Source organism: Sitophilus oryzae, unplaced genomic scaffold (assembly GCF_002938485.1).
Source record: "Sitophilus oryzae breed Bouriz unplaced genomic scaffold, Soryzae_2.0 scaffold_1393_pilon_pilon, whole genome shotgun sequence".
In the NCBI taxonomy this organism is placed as follows: Eukaryota; Metazoa; Arthropoda; class Insecta; order Coleoptera; family Curculionidae; genus Sitophilus; species Sitophilus oryzae.
Genome location: NW_022146052.1, coordinates 3662668 through 3684029, shown reverse-complemented (window position 1 = coordinate 3684029; position 21362 = coordinate 3662668). Strand labels below are relative to the sequence as shown.

Here is a 21362-nt window from a genome sequence, read left to right as displayed (position 1 = left end):
GATTTCTTCAACCTTTAATCTGGAGGTTGGCAAAATGATTGTTATTTTTTTTCTTAATTGGCTGAGCCAAAGTGGATCAGTAATATATCATTGCTCTTTGATGTCTTCTTAATTGACGTCTTCAAGACAAAACATCTCTGAAAAAAAAATAAAACAATTATTATTTTAAGTGTCTTATATTAATATATTATATATATACTACTTATCCAAAAAAAACTTAGTAGGATTTAGTACTAGATATTTAAGTGAATTTTGTGTTGTGAATGTTGAGACCATATTTCTAAACTAGTCTTTTTGTTTTCAGTTAAAAAACAAGTCCATAGATTTTCTGGTACGTACAATTTTATATTTATTATTTTTGTATAGTTGAAGTAGTTTTCTCGATTTTTAACATAGATTTTTTGGCTGAGATCAAATCCTACTAGGTTTTTTTGTAGATAGGTGTATTTAAGTTAATGTTAAGTTAATATTTAGGTATACGGAAATTGGAACAATTTCCGTTGCACGTCATCAATGACACCATGCGTCGTCTTATGGAATTTGCTGGTGGTCGTATTATGATGTGCAACGAAAGTTATTTTAATTTCCCTATATTTGAATTATTATATTATTATTATATAAGAGGTATTATACAGGATAAGATTTTCTGTCTTTTTTTATGTGTTAGGTAACTGTCAAAATACTACTACTGCTGTCATTACTCGCTGACGAGTATTCGATACGCATCAGAAGATGGTTACGCAAAGTGTTTTCTTGTGACTGAAACTCCTTTTTGGTGCTCAAATCATGATTTTAGAAAACCCTGTCTTTTAATTTCCAGAATGCTCTTAAGGCTCTGCAAATCCTGTGCTGGATTTCAGAGTCGATATTGGCCTTTTCCGAAATCAAACTGCCGAGCTAATTGAATTCCGCTGCATATTCCAATAGTTCTTCGCCGATGTTTATAGCATTGTTATGATTTTCCGGGAGAGTGCACATCATTTTAGTTTTATCGATGTTCGTTTTTGCAACTGTCGAAATATTATGTAATTGACAGGCTTTACTCTAATCGAAATCGACTATGAAACTATGATCCCTTTCCCGACACAAACGGTACATTGTGAGACAGGAAATTGTAGAGAGAAATAATCCCTATAACATATGATAGAACATTTTAATGAACAGTGCTTTCCATAAAATCAATAAAATGAAAAATAAAGGAAATAATATACATGTAGATATTGATTTCTTTCGAAAATCGTCAACTATGAAACTATGAATCCTTCCCGGACACAAACGGTACATTGTGAAACAGGAAATTCTAGAGAGAAACAAGTCCTATAACATAGGATACAACATTTTAATGAACAGTGCTTTCCATAAAATCAATAAAATGAAAAATAAAGGAAATAATATACATGTAGATATTGATTTCTTTCGAAAATCGTCAACTATGAAACTATGAATCCTTCCCGGACACAAACGGTACATTGTGAAACAGGAAAATCTAGAGAGAAACAAGTCCTATAACATAGGATACAACATTTTAATGAACAGTGCTTTCCATAAAATCAATAAAATGAAAAATATACTAAATAATATACATGTACTGATTTCTTTCGAAAATCGACAACTATGAAACTATGATCCCTTCCCCGACACAAGCGGTACATTGTGAGACAGGAAATTGTAGAGAGAAACAAGCCCTATAACATAGGATACAACATTTTAATGAACAGTGCTTTCCACAAAATCAATAAAATGAAAAATATACGAAATAATATACATGTACTGATTTCTTTCGAAAATCGACAACTATGAAACTATGATCCCTCTCCCGACACAAACGGTACATTGTGAGACAGGAAATTGTAGAGAGAAACAAGCCCTATAACATAGGATACAACATTTTAATGAACAGTGCTTTCCATAAAATCAATAAAATGAAAAATATACGAAATAATATACATGTACTGATTTCTTTCGAAAATCGACAACTATGAAACTATGATCCCTTCCCCGACACAAGCGGTACATTGTGAGACAGGAAATTGTAGAGAGAAACAAGCCCTCTAACATAGGATACAACATTTTAATGAACAGTGCTTTCCATAAAATCAATAAAATGAAAAATATACGAAATAATATACATGTACTGATTTCTTTCGAAAATCGACAACTATGAAACTATGATCCCTTCCCCGACACAAGCGGTACATTGTGAGACAGGAAATTCTAGAGAGAAACAAGCCCTATAACATAGGATACAACATTTTAATGAACAGCGCTTTCCACAAAATCAATAAAATGAAAAATATACGAAATAATATACATATACTGATTTCTTTCGAAAATCGACAACTATGAAACTATGATCCCTTTCCCGACACAAACGGTACATTGTGAGACAGGAAATTGTAGAGAGACACAAGCCCTATAACATAGGATACAACATTTTAATGAACAGTGCTTTCCATAAAATCAATAAAATGAAAAATATACGAAATAATATACATGTACTGATTTCTTTCGAAAATCGACAACTATGAAACTATGATCCCTTTCCCGACACAAACGGTACATTGTGAGACAGGAAATTGTAGAGAGAAACAAGCCCTATAACATAGGATACAACATTTTAATGAACAGTGCTTTCCATAAAATCAATAAAATGAAAAAATATACGAAATAATATACATGTACTGATTTCTTTCGAAAATCGACAACTATGAAACTATGATCCCTTCCCCGACACAAGCGATACATTGTGAGACAGGAAATTGTAGAGAGAAACAAGCCCTATAACATAGGATACAACATTTTAATGAACAGTGCTTTCCACAAAATCAATAAAATGAAAAATATACGAAATAATATACATGTACTGATTTCTTTCGAAAATCGACAACTATGAAACTATGATCCCTTTCCCGACACAAACGGTACATTGTGAGACAGGAAATTGTAGAGAGAAACAAGCCCTATAACATAGGATACAACATTTTAATGAACAGTGCTTTCCATAAAATCAATAAAATGAAAAATATACGAAATAATATACATGTACTGATTTCTTTCGAAAATCGACAACTATGAAACTATGATCCCTTTCCCGACACAAACGGTACATTGTGAGACAGGAAATTGTAGAGAGAAACAAGCCCTATAACATAGGATACAACATTTTAATGAACAGTGCTTTCCATAAAATCAATAAAATGAAAAATATACGAAATAATATACATGTACTGATTTCTTTCGAAAATCGACAACTATGAAACTATGATCCCTTCCCCGACACAAGCGGTACATTGTGAGACAGGAAATTGTAGAGAGAAACAAGCCCTCTAACATAGGATACAACATTTTAATGAACAGTGCTTTCCATAAAATCAATAAAATGAAAAATATACGAAATAATATACATGTACTGATTTCTTTCGAAAATCGACAACTATGAAACTATGATCCCTTCCCCGACACAAGCGGTACATTGTGAGACAGGAAATTGTAGAGAGAAACAAGCCCTATAACATAGGATACAACATTTTAATGAACAGTGCTTTCCACAAAATCAATAAAATGAAAAATATACGAAATAATATACATGTACTGATTTCTTTCGAAAATCGACAACTATGAAACTATGATCCCTTCCCCGACACAAGCGGTACATTGTGAGACAGGAAATTCTAGAGAGAAACAAGCCCTATAACATAGGATACAACATTTTAATGAACAGTGCTTTCCATAAAATCAATAAAATGAAAAATATACGAAATAATATACATGTACTGATTTCTTTCGAAAATCGACAACTATGAAACTATGATCCCTTTCCCGACACAAACGGTACATTGTGAGACAGGAAATTGTAGAGAGAAACAAGCCCTATAACATAGGATACAACATTTTAATGAACAGTGCTTTCCATAAAATCAATAAAATGAAAAATATACGAAATAATATACATGTACTGATTTCTTTCGAAAATCGACAACTATGAAACTATGATCCCTTTCCCGACACAAACGGTACATTGTGAGACAGGAAATTGTAGAGAGAAACAAGCCCTATAACATAGGATACAACATTTTAATGAACAGTGCTTTCCATAAAATCAATAAAATGAAAAATATACGAAATAATATACATGTACTGATTTCTTTCGAAAATCGACAACTATGAAACTATGATCCCTTCCCCGACACAAGCGGTACATTGTGAGACAGGAAATTGTAGAGAGAAACAAGCCCTCTAACATAGGATACAACATTTTAATGAACAGTGCTTTCCATAAAATCAATAAAATGAAAAATATACGAAATAATATACATGTACTGATTTCTTTCGAAAATCGACAACTATGAAACTATGATCCCTTCCCCGACACAAGCGGTACATTGTGAGACAGGAAATTCTAGAGAGAAACAAGCCCTATAACATAGGATACAACATTTTAATGAACAGCGCTTTCCACAAAATCAATAAAATGAAAAATATACGAAATAATATACATATACTGATTTCTTTCGAAAATCGACAACTATGAAACTATGATCCCTTTCCCGACACAAACGGTACATTGTGAGACAGGAAATTGTAGAGAGACACAAGCCCTATAACATAGGATACAACATTTTAATGAACAGTGCTTTCCATAAAATCAATAAAATGAAAAATATACGAAATAATATACATGTACTGATTTCTTTCGAAAATCGACAACTATGAAACTATGATCCCTTTCCCGACACAAACGGTACATTGTGAGACAGGAAATTGTAGAGAGAAACAAGCCCTATAACATAGGATACAACATTTTAATGAACAGTGCTTTCCACAAAATCAATAAAATGAAAAATATACGAAATAATATACATGTACTGATTTCTTTCGAAAATCGACAACTATGAAACTATGATCCCTTTCCCGACACAAACGGTACATTGTGAGACAGGAAATTGTAGAGAGAGAAACAAGCCCTATAACATAGGATACAACATTTTAATGAACAGTGCTTTCCACAAAATCAATAAAATGAAAAAATATACGAAATAATATACATGTACTGATTTCTTTCGAAAATCGACAACTATGAAACTATGATCCCTTTCCCGACACAAACGGTACATTGTGAGACAGGAAATTGTAGAGAGACACAAGCCCTATAACATAGGATACAACATTTTAATGAACAGTGCTTTCCACAAAATCAATAAAATGAAAAATATACGAAATAATATACATGTACTGATTTCTTTCGAAAATCGACAACTATGAAACTATGATCCCTTTCCCGACACAAGCGATACATTGTGAGACAGGAAATTGTAGAGAGAAACAAGCCCTATAACATAGGATACAACATTTTAATGAACAGTGCTTTCCACAAAATCAATAAAATGAAAAATATACGAAATAATATACATATACTGATTTCTTTCGAAAATCGACAACTATGAAACTATGATCCCTTTCCCGACACAAACGGTACATTGTGAGACAGGAAATTGTAGAGAGAAACAAGCCCTATAACATAGGATACAACATTTTAATGAACAGTGCTTTCCACAAAATCAATAAAATGAAAAATATACGAAATAATATACATGTACTGATTTCTTTCGAAAATCGACAACTATGAAACTATGATCCCTTTCCCGACACAAGCGATACATTGTGAGACAGGAAATTGTAGAGAAAACAAGCCCTATAACATAGGATACAACATTTTAATGAACAGTGCTTTCCATAAAATCAATAAAATGAAAAATATACGAAATAATATACATGTACTGATTTCTTTCGAAAATCGACAACTATGAAACTATGATCCCTTCCCCGACACAAGCGGTACATTGTGAGACAGGAAATTCTAGAGAGAAACAAGCCCTATAACATAGGATACAACATTTTAATGAACAGCGCTTTCCACAAAATCAATAAAATGAAAAATATACGAAATAATATACATGTACTGATTTCTTTCGAAAATCGACAACTATGAAACTATGATCCCTTCCCCGACACAAGCGGTACATTGTGAGACAGGAAATTCTAGAGAGAAACAAGCCCTATAACATAGGATACAACATTTTAATGAACAGCGCTTTCCACAAAATCAATAAAATGAAAAATATACGAAATAATATACATGTACTGATTTCTTTCGAAAATCGACAACTATGAAACTATGATCCCTTTCCCGACACAAACGGTACATTGTGAGACAGGAAATTGTAGAGAGACACAAGCCCTATAACATAGGATACAACATTTTAATGAACAGTGCTTTCCATAAAATCAATAAAATGAAAAATATACGAAATAATATACATGTACTGATTTCTTTCGAAAATCGACAACTATGAAACTATGATCCCTTTCCCCGACACAAGCGATACATTGTGAGACAGGAAATTGTAGAGAGAAACAAGCCCTATAACATAGGATACAACATTTTAATGAACAGTGCTTTCCATAAAATCAATAAAATGAAAAATATACGAAATAATATACATGTACTGATTTCTTTCGAAAATCGACAACTATGAAACTATGATCCCTTCCCCGACACAAGCGGTACATTGTGAGACAGGAAATTCTAGAGAGAAACAAGCCCTATAACATAGGATACAACATTTTAATGAACAGCGCTTTCCACAAAATCAATAAAATGAAAAATATACGAAATAATATACATGTACTGATTTCTTTCGAAAATCGACAACTATGAAACTATGATCCCTTCCCCGACACAAGCGGTACATTGTGAGACAGGAAATTCTAGAGAGAAACAAGCCCTATAACATAGGATACAACATTTTAATGAACAGCGCTTCACAAAATCAATAAAATGAAAATATACGAAATAATATACATATACTGATTTCTTTCGAAAATCGACAACTATGAAACTATGATCCCTTTCCCGACACAAACGGTACATTGTGAGACAGGAAATTGTAGAGAGACACAAGCCCTATAACATAGGATACAACATTTTAATGAACAGTGCTTTCCATAAAATCAATAAAATGAAAAATATACGAAATAATATACATGTACTGATTTCTTTCGAAAATCGACAACTATGAAACTATGATCCCTTTCCCGACACAAACGGTACATTGTGAGACAGGAAATTGTAGAGAGAAACAAGCCCTATAACATAGGATACAACATTTTAATGAACAGTGCTTTCCACAAAATCAATAAAATGAAAAATATACGAAATAATATACATGTACTGATTTCTTTCGAAAATCGACAACTATGAAACTATGATCCCTTTCCCGACACAAACGGTACATTGTGAGACAGGAAATTGTAGAGAGAAACAAGCCCTATAACATAGGATACAACATTTTAATGAACAGTGCTTTCACAAAATCAATAAAATGAAAAATATACGAAATAATATACATGTACTGATTTCTTTCGAAAATCGACAACTATGAAACTATGATCCCTTCCCCGACACAAACGATACATTGTGAGACAGGAAATTGTAGAGAGAAACAAGCCCTATAACATAGGATACAACATTTTAATGAACAGTGCTTTCCATAAAATCAATAAAATGAAAAATATACGAAATAATATACATGTACTGATTTCTTTCGAAAATCGACAACTATGAAACTATGATCCCTTCCCCGACACAAGCGATACATTGTGAGACAGGAAATTGTAGAGAGAAACAAGCCCTATAACATAGGATACAACATTTTAATGAACAGTGCTTTCCATAAAATCAATAAAATGAAAAATATACGAAATAATATACATGTACTGATTTCTTTCGAAAATCGACAACTATGAAACTATGATCCCTTTCCCGACACAAGCGATACATTGTGAGACAGGAAATTGTAGAGAGAAACAAGCCCTATAACATAGGATACAACATTTTAATGAACAGTGCTTTCCATAAAATCAATAAAATGAAAAATATACGAAATAATATACATGTACTGATTTCTTTCGAAAATCGACAACTATGAAACTATGATCCCTTCCCCGACACAAGCGATACATTGTGAGACAGGAAATTGTAGAGAGAAACAAGCCCTATAACATAGGATACAACATTTTAATGAACAGTGCTTTCCACAAAATCAATAAAATGAAAAATATACGAAATAATATACATGTACTGATTTCTTTCGAAAATCGACAACTATGAAACTATGATCCCTTTCCCGACACAAACGGTACATTGTGAGACAGGAAATTGTAGAGAGAAACAAGCCCTATAACATAGGATACAACATTTTAATGAACAGTGCTTTCCATAAAATCAATAAAATGAAAAATATACGAAATAATATACATGTACTGATTTCTTTCGAAATCGACAACTATGAAACTATGATCCCTTCCCCGACACAAGCGATACATTGTGAGACAGGAAATTGTAGAGAGAAACAAGCCCTATAACATAGGATACAACATTTTAATGAACAGTGCTTTCCACAAAATCAATAAAATGAAAAATATACGAAATAATATACATGTACTGATTTCTTTCGAAAATCGACAACTATGAAACTATGATCCCTTCCCCGACACAAGCGATACATTGTGAGACAGGAAATTGTAGAGAGAAACAAGCCCTATAACATAGGATACAACATTTTAATGAACAGTGCTTTCCATAAAATCAATAAAATGAAAATATACGAAATAATATACATGTACTGATTTCTTTCGAAAATCGACAACTATGAAACTATGATCCCTTTCCCGACACAAGCGATACATTGTGAGACAGGAAATTGTAGAGAGAGAAACAAGCCCTATAACATAGGATACAACATTTTAATGAACAGTGCTTTCCATAAAATCAATAAAATGAAAAATATACGAAATAATATACATGTACTGATTTCTTTCGAAAATCGACAACTATGAAACTATGATCCCTTTCCCGACACAAGCGATACATTGTGAGACAGGAAATTGTAGAGAGAAACAAGCCCTATAACATAGGATACAACATTTTAATGAACAGTGCTTTCCATAAAATCAATAAAATGAAAAATATACGAAATAATATACATGTACTGATTTCTTTCGAAAATCGACAACTATGAAACTATGATCCCTTTCCCGACACAAGCGATACATTCTGAGACAGGAAATTGTAGAGAGAAACAAGCTCTATAACATAGGATACAACATTTTAATGAACAGTGCTTTCCATAAAATCAATAAAATAGAAAATATACGAAATAATATACATGTATTGATTTCTTTCGAAAATCGACAACTATAAAACTATGATCCCTTCCCCGACACAAACAGTACATTGTGAGACAGGAAATTGTAGAGAGAAACAAGCCCTATAACATAGGATCAACATTTTAATGAACAGTGCTTTCCATAAAATCAATAAAATAGAAAATATACGAAATAATATACATGTATTGATTTCTTTCGAAAATCGACAACTATGAAACTATGATCCCTTCCCCGATACAAACAGTACATTTTGAGACAGGAAATTGTAGAGAGAAACAAGCCCTATAACATAGGATACAACATTTTAATGAACAGTGCTTTCCATAAAATCAATAAAATAGAAAATATACGAAATAATATACATGTACTGATTTCTTTCGAAAATCGACAACTATGAAACTATGATCCCTTCCCCGACACAAACAGTACATTGTGAGACAGGAAATTGTAGAGAGAAACAAGCCCTATAACATAGGATACAACATTTTAATGAACAGTGCTTTCCATAAAATCAATAAAATGAAAAAATATACGAAATAATATACATATACTGATTTCTTTCGAAAATCGACAACTATGAAACTATGATCCCTTTCCCGACACAAACGGTACATTGTGAGACAGGAAATTGTAGAGAGACACAAGCCCTATAACATAGGATACAACATTTTAATGAACAGTGCTTTCCATAAAATCAATAAAATGAAAAATATACGAAATAATATACATGTACTGATTTCTTTCGAAAATCGACAACTATGAAACTATGATCCCTTTCCCGACACAAAGCGATACATTGTGAGACAGGAAATTGTAGAGAGAAACAAGCCCTATAACATAGGATACAACATTTTAATGAACAGTGCTTTCCATAAAATCAATAAAATGAAAAATATACGAAATAATATACATGTACTGATTTCTTTCGAAAATCGACAACTATGAAACTATGATCCCTTTCCCGACACAAGCGATACATTGTGAGACAGGAAATTGTAGAGAGAAAACAAGCCCTATAACATAGGATACAACATTTTAATGAACAGTGCTTTCCATAAAATCAATAAATTGAAAAATATACGAAATAATATACATGTACTGATTTCTTTCGAAAATCGACAACTATGAAACTATGATCCCTTCCCCGACACAAACGATACATTGTGAGACAGGAAATTATAGAGAGAAACAAGCCCTATAACATAGGATACAACATTTTAATGAACAGTGCTTTCCATAAAATCAATAAAATGAAAAATATACGAAATAATATACATGTACTGATTTCTTTCGAAAATCGACAACTATGAAACTATGATCCCTTCCCCGACACAAACGGTACATTGTGAGACAGGAAATTGTAGAGAGAAACAAGCCCTATAACATAGGATACAACATTTTAATGAACAGTGCTTTCCATAAAATCAATGAAATGAAAAATATACGAAATAATATACATGTACTGATTTCTTTCGAAAATCGACAACTATGAAACTATTATCCCTTCCCCGACACAAGCGGCACATTGTGAAACAGGAAATTGTAGAGAGAAACAAGCCCTATAACATAGGATACAACATTTTAATGAACAGTGCTTTCCATAAAATCAATAAAATGAAAAATATACGAAATAATATACATGTACTGATTTCTTTCGAAAATCGACAACTATGAAACTATGATCCCTTCCCCGACACAAGCGGTACATTGTGAGACAGGAAATTCTAGAGAGAAACAAGCCCTATAACATAGGATACAACATTTTAATGAACAGCGCTTTCCACAAAATCAATAAAATGAAAAATATACGAAATAATATACATATACTGATTTCTTTCGAAAATCGACAACTATGAAACTATGATCCCTTTCCCGACACAAACGGTACATTGTGAGACAGGAAATTGTAGAGAGACACAAGCCCTATAACATAGGATACAACATTTTAATGAACAGTGCTTTCCATAAAATCAATAAAATGAAAAATATACGAAATAATATACATGTACTGATTTCTTTCGAAAATCGACAACTATGAAACTATGATCCCTTTCCCGACACAAACGGTACATTGTGAGACAGGAAATTGTAGAGACACAAGCCCTATAACATAGGATACAACATTTTAATGAACAGTGCTTTCCATAAAATCAATAAAATGAAAAATATACGAAATAATATACATGTACTGATTTCTTTCGAAAATCGACAACTATGAAACTATGATCCCTTTCCCGACACAAGCGATACATTGTGAGACAGGAAATTGTAGAGAGAAACAAGCCCTATAACATAGGATACAACATTTTAATGAACAGTGCTTTCCATAAAATCAATAAAATGAAAAATATACGAAATAATATACATGTACTGATTTCTTTCGAAAATCGACAACTATGAAACTATGATCCCTTTCCCCGACACAAGCGATACATTGTGAGACAGGAAATTGTAGAGAGAAACAAGCCCTATAACATAGGATACAACATTTTAATGAACAGTGCTTTCCATAAAATCAATAAAATGAAAAATATACGAAATAATATACATGTACTGATTTCTTTCGAAAATCGACAACTATGAAACTATGATCCCTTTCCCGACACAAGCGATACATTGTGAGACAGGAAATTGTAGAGAGAAACAAGCCCTATAACATAGGATACAACATTTTAATGAACAGTGCTTTCCATAAAATCAATAAAATGAAAAATATACGAAATAATATACATGTACTGATTTCTTTCGAAAATCGACAACTATGAAACTATGATCCCTTCCCCGACACAAGCGGTACATTGTGAGACAGGAAATTCTAGAGAGAAACAAGCCCTATAACATAGGATACAACATTTTAATGAACAGCGCTTTCCACAAAATCAATAAAATGAAAAATATACGAAATAATATACATATACTGATTTCTTTCGAAAATCGACAACTATGAAACTATGATCCCTTTCCCGACACAAACGGTACATTGTGAGACAGGAAATTGTAGAGAGACACAAGCCCTATAACATAGGATACAACATTTTAATGAACAGTGCTTTCCATAAAATCAATAAAATGAAAAATATACGAAATAATATACATGTACTGATTTCTTTCGAAAATCGACAACTATGAAACTATGATCCCTTTCCCGACACAAGCGATACATTGTGAGACAGGAAATTGTAGAGAGAAACAAGCCCTATAACATAGGATACAACATTTTAATGAACAGTGCTTTCCATAAAATCAATAAAATGAAAAATATACGAAATAATATACATGTACTGATTTCTTTCGAAAATCGACAACTATGAAACTATGATCCCTTTCCCGACACAAGCGATACATTGTGAGACAGGAAATTGTAGAGAGAAACAAGCCCTATAACATAGGATACAACATTTTAATGAACAGTGCTTTCCATAAAATCAATAAAATGAAAAATATACGAAATAATATACATGTACTGATTTCTTTCGAAAATCGACAACTATGAAACTATGATCCCTTTCCCGACACAAGCGATACATTGTGAGACAGGAAATTGTAGAGAGAGAAACAAGCCCTATAACATAGGATACAACATTTTAATGAACAGTGCTTTCCATAAAATCAATAAAATGAAAAATATACGAAATAATATACATGTACTGATTTCTTTCGAAAATCGACAACTATGAAACTATGATCCCTTTCCCGACACAAGCGATACATTGTGAGACAGGAAATTGTAGAGAGAAACAAGCCCTATAACATAGGATACAACATTTTAATGAACAGTGCTTTCCATAAAATCAATAAAATGAAAAATATACGAAATAATATACATGTACTGATTTCTTTCGAAAATCGACAACTATGAAACTATGATCCCTTTCCCGACACAAGCGATACATTGTGAGACAGGAAATTGTAGAGAGAAACAAGCCCTATAACATAGGATACAACATTTTAATGAACAGTGCTTTCCATAAAATCAATAAAATGAAAAATATACGAAATAATATACATGTACTGATTTCTTTCGAAAATCGACAACTATGAAACTATGATCCCTTTCCCGACACAAGCGATACATTGTGAGACAGGAAATTGTAGAGAGAGAAACAAGCCCTATAACATAGGATACAACATTTTAATGAACAGTGCTTTCCATAAAATCAATAAAATGAAAAATATACGAAATAATATACATGTACTGATTTCTTTCGAAAATCGACAACTATGAAACTATGATCCCTTTCCCGACACAAGCGATACATTGTGAGACAGGAAATTGTAGAGAGAAACAAGCCCTATAACATAGGATACAACATTTTAATGAACAGTGCTTTCCATAAAATCAATAAAATGAAAATATACGAAATAATATACATGTACTGATTTCTTTCGAAAATCGACAACTATGAAACTATGATCCCTTCCCCGACACAAGCGGTACATTGTGAGACAGGAAATTCTAGAGAGAAACAAGCCCTATAACATAGGATACAACATTTTAATGAACAGCGCTTTCCACAAAATCAATAAAATGAAAAATATACGAAATAATATACATATACTGATTTCTTTCGAAAATCGACAACTATGAAACTATGATCCCTTTCCCCATTACAAACGGTACATTGTGAGACAGGAAATTGTAGAGAGACACAAGCCCTATAACATAGGATACAACATTTTAATGAACAGTGCTTTCCATAAAATCAATAAAATGAAAAATATACGAAATAATATACATGTACTGATTTCTTTCGAAAATCGACAACTATGAAACTATGATCCCTTTCCCGACACAAGCGATACATTGTGAGACAGGAAATTGTAGAGAGAAACAAGCCTATAACATAGGATACAACATTTTAATGAACAGTGCTTTCCATAAAATCAATAAAATGAAAAATATACGAAATAATATACATGTACTGATTTCTTTCGAAAATCGACAACTATGAAACTATGATCCCTTTCCCGACACAAGCGATACATTGTGAGACAGGAAATTGTAGAGAAAACAAGCCCTATAACATAGGATACAACATTTTAATGAACAGTGCTTTCCATAAAATCAATAAAATGAAAAATATACGAAATAATATACATGTACTGATTTCTTTCGAAAATCGACAACTATGAAACTATGATCCCTTTCCCGACACAAACGGTACATTGTGAGACAGGAAATTGTAGAGAGAAACAAGCCCTATAACATAGGATACAACATTTTAATGAACAGTGCTTTCCATAAAATCAATAAAATGAAAATATATACGAAATAATATACATGTACTGATTTCTTTCGAAAATCGACAACTATGAAACTATGATCCCTTCCCCGACACAAGCGGTACATTGTGAGACAGGAAATTGTAGAGAGAAACAAGCCCTCTAACATAGGATACAACATTTTAATGAACAGTGCTTTCCATAAAATCAATAAAATGAAAAATATACGAAATAATATACATGTACTGATTTCTTTCGAAAATCGACAACTATGAAACTATGATCCCTTCCCGACACAAGCGGTACATTGTGAGACAGGAAATTCTAGAGAGAGAAACAAGCCCTATAACATAGGATACAACATTTTTAATGAACAGCGCTTTCCACAAAATCAATAAAATGAAAAATATACGAAATAATATACATATACTGATTTCTTTCGAAAATCGACAACTATGAAACTATGATCCCTTTCCCGACACAAACGGTACATTGTGAGACAGGAAATTGTAGAGAGACACAAACCCTATAACATAGGGATACAACATTTTAATGAACAGTGCTTTCCATAAAATCAATAAAATGAAAAATATACGAAATAATATACATGTACTGATTTCTTTCGAAAATCGACAACTATGAAACTATCCCTCTTTCCGACACAAACGGTACATTGTGAGACAGGAAATTGTAGAGAGACACAAGCCCTATAACATAGGATACAACATTTTAATGAACAGTGCTTTCCATAAAATCAATAAAATGAAAAATATACGAAATAATATACATGTACTGATTTCTTTCGAAAATCGACAACTATGAAACTATGATCCCTTTCCCGACACAAGCGATACATTGTGAGACAGGAAATTGTAGAGAGAAACAAGCCCTATAACATAGGATACAACATTTTAATGAACAGTGCTTTCCATAAAATCAATAAAATGAAAAATATACGAAATAATATACATGTACTGATTTCTTTCGAAAATCGACAACTATGAAACTATGATCCCTTTCCCGACACAAGCGATACATTGTGAGACAGGAAATTGTAGAGAGAAACAAGCCTATAACATAGGATACAACATTTTAATGAACAGTGCTTTCCATAAAATCAATAAAATGAAAAATATACGAAATAATATACATGTACTGATTTCTTTCGAAAATCGACAACTATGAAACTATGATCCCTTTCCCGACACAAACGGTACATTGTGAGACAGGAAATTGTAGAGAGAAACAAGCCCTATAACATAGGATACAACATTTTAATGAACAGTGCTTTCCATAAAATCAATAAAATGAAAAATATACGAAATAATATACATGTACTGATTTCTTTCGAAAATCGACAACTATGAAACTATGATCCCTTCCCCGACACAAGCGGTACATTGTGAGACAGGAAATTGTAGAGAGAAACAAGCCCTCTAACATAGGATACAACATTTTAATGAACAGTGCTTTCCATAAAATCAATAAAATGAAAAATATACGAAATAATATACATGTACTGATTTCTTTCGAAAATCGACAACTATGAAACTATGATCCCTTCCCCGACACAAGCGGTACATTGTGAGACAGGAAATTCTAGAGAGAAACAAGCCCTATAACATAGGATACAACATTTTAATGAACAGCGCTTTCCACAAAATCAATAAAATGAAAAATATACGAAATAATATACATATACTGATTTCTTTCGAAAATCGACAACTATGAAACTATGATCCCTTTCCCGACACAAACGGTACATTGTGAGACAGGAAATTGTAGAGACACAAGCCCTATAACATAGGATACAACATTTTAATGAACAGTGCTTTCCATAAAATCAATAAAATGAAAAATATACGAAATAATATGCATGTACTGATTTCTTTCGAAAATCGACAACTATGAAACTATGATCCCTTCCCGACACAAGCGATACATTGTGAGACAGGAAATTGTAGAGAGAAACAAGCCCTATAACATAGGATACAACATTTTAATGAACAGTGCTTTCCATAAAATCAATAAAATGAAAAATATACGAAATAATATACATGTACTGATTTCTTTCGAAAATCGACAACTATGAAACTATGATCCCTTTCCCGACACAAGCGATACATTGTGAGACAGGAAATTGTAGAGAGAAACAAGCCCTATAACATAGGATACAACATTTTAATGAACAGTGCTTTCCATAAAATCAATAAAATGAAAAATATACGAAATAATATACATGTACTGATTTCTTTCGAAAATCGACAACTATGAAACTATGATCCCTTTCCCGACACAAGCGATACATTGTGAGACAGGAAATTGTAGAGAGAAACAAGCCCTATAACATAGGATACAACATTTTAATGAACAGTGCTTTCCATAAAATCAATAAAATGAAAAATATACGAAATAATATACATGTACTGATTTCTTTCGAAAATCGACAACTATGAAACTATGATCCCTTTCCCGACACAAACGGTACATTGTGAGACAGGAAATTGTAGAGAGAAACAAGCCCTATAACATAGGATACAACATTTTAATGAAAACAGTGCTTTCCATAAAATCAATAAAATGAAAAATATACGAAATAATATACATGTACTGATTTCTTTCGAAAATCGACAACTATGAAACTATGACCCCTTCCCCAACAAGCGGCACATTGTGAGACAGGAAATTGTAGAGAGAAACAAGCCCTATAACATAGGATACAACATTTTAATGAACAGTGCTTTCCATAAAATCAATAAAATGAAAAATATACGAAATAATATACATGTACTGATTTCTTTCGAAAATCGACAACTATGAAACTATGATCCCTTCCCCGACACAAGCGGTACATTGTGAGACAGGAAATTCTAGAGAGAAACAAGCCCTATAACATAGGATACAACATTTTAATGAACAGCGCTTTCCACAAAATCAATAAAATGAAAAATATACGAAATAATATACATATACTGATTTCTTTCGAAAATCGACAACTATGAAACTATGATCCCTTCCCCGACACAAACGGTACATTGTGAGACAGGAAATTGTAGAGACACAAGCCCTATAACATAGGATACAACATTTTAATGAACAGTGCTTTCCATAAAATCAATAAAATGAAAAATATACGAAATAATATACATGTACTGATTTCTTTCGAAAATCGACAACTATGAAACTATGATCCCTTTCCCGACACAAACGGTACATTGTGAGACAGGAAATTGTAGAGAGAAACAAGCCCTATAACATAGGATACAACATTTTAATGAACAGTGCTTTCCATAAAATCAATAAAATGAAAAATATACGAAATAATATACATGTACTGATTTCTTTCGAAAATCGACAACTATGAAACTATGATCCCTTCCCCGACGCAAACGGTACATTGTAAGACAGGAAATTGTAGAGAGAAACAAGCCCTATAACATAGGGATACAACATTTTAATGAACAGTGCTTTCCATAAAATCAATAAAATGAAAAATATACGAAATAATATACATGTACTGATTTCTTTCGAAAATCGACAACTATGAAACTATGATCCCTTCCCTGACACAAACGGTACATTGTGAGACAGGAAATTGTAGAGAGAAACAAGCCCTATAACATAGGATACAACATTTTAATGAACAGTGCTTCCATAAAATCAATAAAATGAAAAATATACGAAATAATATACATGTACTGATTTCTTTCGAAAATCGACAACTATGAAACTATGATCCCTTCCCCGACACAAGCGATACATTGTGAGACAGGAAATTGTAGAGAGAAACAAGCCCTATAACATAGGATACAACATTTTAATGAACAGTGCTTTCCACAAAATCAATAAAATGAAAAATATACGAAATAATATACATGTACTGATTTCTTTCGAAAATCGACAACTATGAAACTATGATCCCTTTCCCGACACAAGCGATACATTGTGAGACAGGAAATTGTAGAGAGAAACAAGCCCTATAACATAGGATACAACATTTTAATGAACAGTGCTTTCCATAAAATCAATAAAATGAAAAATATACGAAATAATATACATGTACTGATTTCTTTCGAAAATCGTCAACTATGAAACTCTATGAACCCTTACTAAGTTACTACGTATACACAACCCTGTCCTGACAGTTCGTTAAAAACAACCGTAGAAAACACACGTAAAAATTACAGGAATAACGATCAAACGCCGACAAAGCAAATGAACTTGTAACATCGGAAACGTATTACTCTAGTTAAATGAACCGTGCATCTCGAAGCAACTATTTTAATAAGATTGTTGTACGATTTTCGAATTAAGTAAATATCGGATTGAATGAAAGAGAGAACCAGAGAGATAAAAAGAGAGGCTGTAATGAGAGAAAAAAAGGTCAAACAAGCCGACAAAGAGTCAGAGAGTCAATTTACTCGATAAGTTCGAATGAAGAGTGTGCTATCGGTACTGATGTGAAACCAATGACATTTCGCTTGGTACTTGAAGCGCCTGTTTTTTAATTTCCGTGTATGTAAATATATTGAATAACTTCTCATACAGTTCATTGTGACAAAATCAACTTTTAGTGACTACTACACTCACCGGTACGAAAAACGGGCATCTTAAAATTTTCATTTATTTAAAAGTTTTATATATTGTGTTTTAGTGGACCGATTTTAATGATTTTTTAAGAATTTTGAATCCTTTTTAGTGTCTCTTTCTAAATTAAAAATGAAAGTTGCCATCTGTCAATTATACGAGGGAAAACATAATGTTGATATTTTGGTGACAGTTTGTAACACCCTGTGGAAGCAAGGAATTTAAAAATCTCTTTATCATCTAGGTGTATCTTTCCTCGATAGTTTGTTTTTTGATTCATCTCAATATATTTTTTTGGAGATATGTATTCGCTTTTGAAGACATGTTTACTAACATTTTTTCGTATTTTTTACATTAAAACCATGCCGTTGCTTTTGGTCCTAGTCAACAGACCTATATAAAATAGTGTTTATGATTTACGTAACGTCACTGTCTTTGAAAAATCATATTAATATTGTCTGTTGGGCAGTTACTCTAGCTAGATATGGTTTTAAGTTCAAAAGTTGATATCCGCCATAACCAATTAAAGCAGCAATAGCCGATATTTCAGAACTTAAAACCATGCATCTCTACTAGAGTAAACGCCAATAAAGAATACTAATATGACTTTTTAATGACAGTGACATTGCAAAAATAATAAACACTATTTCAAGGGCTGAGAACCATAGGGTTCCAAGCGACATTTTTTTTTCGAAATTCACATTTTTTTTGCCCAGGAATCTGTTCTAAAGATCATTATCTTTAATTTGCTGTAAAAATTTCTTTAATACGTTGTAGACGGTTTAAGTTTGTTTTTTTGTTGTTTCTACTTCCCTCACAAAGGGAAGAAAGTTTATTTGGGGCACTTGTATTTTTCTTTAATAAAATTACAATAATTTTCAAATTTTACTTTAGCTTTTCTTTCACAACCAGATTTGGTAGAGTTTCAAATACAGCGCCAAAGTTTCAAATACAGCACCAGTGCCACAAGGTTCCAAGTACAGTAACAGCGTTTTCAAAAAAAAAACGAAAAAATACATAATTCGAGTTTTTTACAGCAGCTCTTCGTGTATTTTTTTATAGACAAGTCCCTATTCAAAGTTCCCAAATATATTTCAATTTGATTTCTGTTTATCATAATGAATTTATCGAGTATCAAACTTTAAATTTGATTTTTCTAGAAAAATGAAAATGTCGCTTGGAACCCTTCTCAGCCCTTGATTTTATAAGTGTGTTGATAAGGACTCAAAATCAATGCTAAAACTGGTGTAAATCGTTACCATCTTATTCAGAAGCGAATATCTCTAATAAAAATGAAGCTATTGCGATGGATCAATAAACAAACTATCACATTTTACTTTTAAAAAAGATTTTACTTTGAGAAAAGACGTACCCAGATGATAAAATGATTTTTAAAATGCTTGCTTTGTTAACATATTCCACAAGTTGTTTCAAACTTTTACCAAAATATCAACATTTTGTTTTCCCTCGTATAATTGACAGATGGAAACTTTCATTTTTAATTTAGAAAGAGATACTAAAATGTCAAATAATTTAGCTAGAAATTGGTTAAAAAAATTATCAAAATCGGCCCACTAGAACAAAATATATAAACTTTAAAACATATCACAAATTTAAGGTGCCCGTTTTTCGTGCCGGTGAGTTTATATTATTGATATTAACCAGAAAAAAAACAAATAACGTGTATTTTCCCCAATCGTCGTCAACAACTAAACCAAAAACCCGAAACGCTGTCCTAATCCCATTAACAAAATCCCGTTATCCTGTGTAACAAAGCCGCAGGAATCCTGGAACGGGGGACTTCCCACAGTTTCCCAATTTCCCTATCCGTAGCCGCCGGGATCGCGCCTAATTGTATCCTGTCGGAATTCAAAGTCAATTGTCAAATATTTAGAGGGAAAAGGGAGTTAAGGTCGACGGGATCTGCAAAGGGCGGTCATAGGTTCGTTTAAACGGGACGATGATGGCAAATAGTGGAGTGAATTAGTTTTTAGATAATTAATTAAGAGACATTTTAAGGGCAAAATGAATTATTTATTGTGTTTTTATTATTTTCAAAGTTGAGCCTCATTGAGAAACTCGAAATCAGTTTACGATCATTCACAATGTCTAAAAAAATACAATTATATTAATAAAATATCCTAGCTTAAATAGAATTACATTACTTGCAAATTATGAAGTATAATTAGTGGAAAAAAATTATAAAGCTTCATTCAGAACTTCGCAATTAGTGGACAAACTAAGATGCTAATTGAAACCACTAATTTATTCCACAAATTCCGAGGTTCTGAATGAAGCCTTACTACTACTAATTTTTGACGTCC

General features: G+C 32.2%; 1 protein-coding gene across 7 annotated transcripts in view; it reads left to right on the top strand.

Moving 5' to 3' along the window:
- Window positions 1-21362, top strand: part of LOC115875664 (optomotor-blind protein) — a 300116-nt gene that overhangs the window by 245662 nt on the left and 33092 nt on the right. For 4 of the 7 annotated variants that reach the window (XM_030891190.1, XM_030891191.1, XM_030891192.1 and 1 more), the window contains one exon: window positions 305-331. The exons of the other annotated variants lie outside the window; for them this stretch is intronic. In XM_030891190.1, the coding sequence (XP_030747050.1) occupies window positions 305-331 (27 nt within the window). The remainder of the gene's footprint in view (window positions 1-304; window positions 332-21362) is intronic. 7 annotated transcript variants of the gene reach the window in all.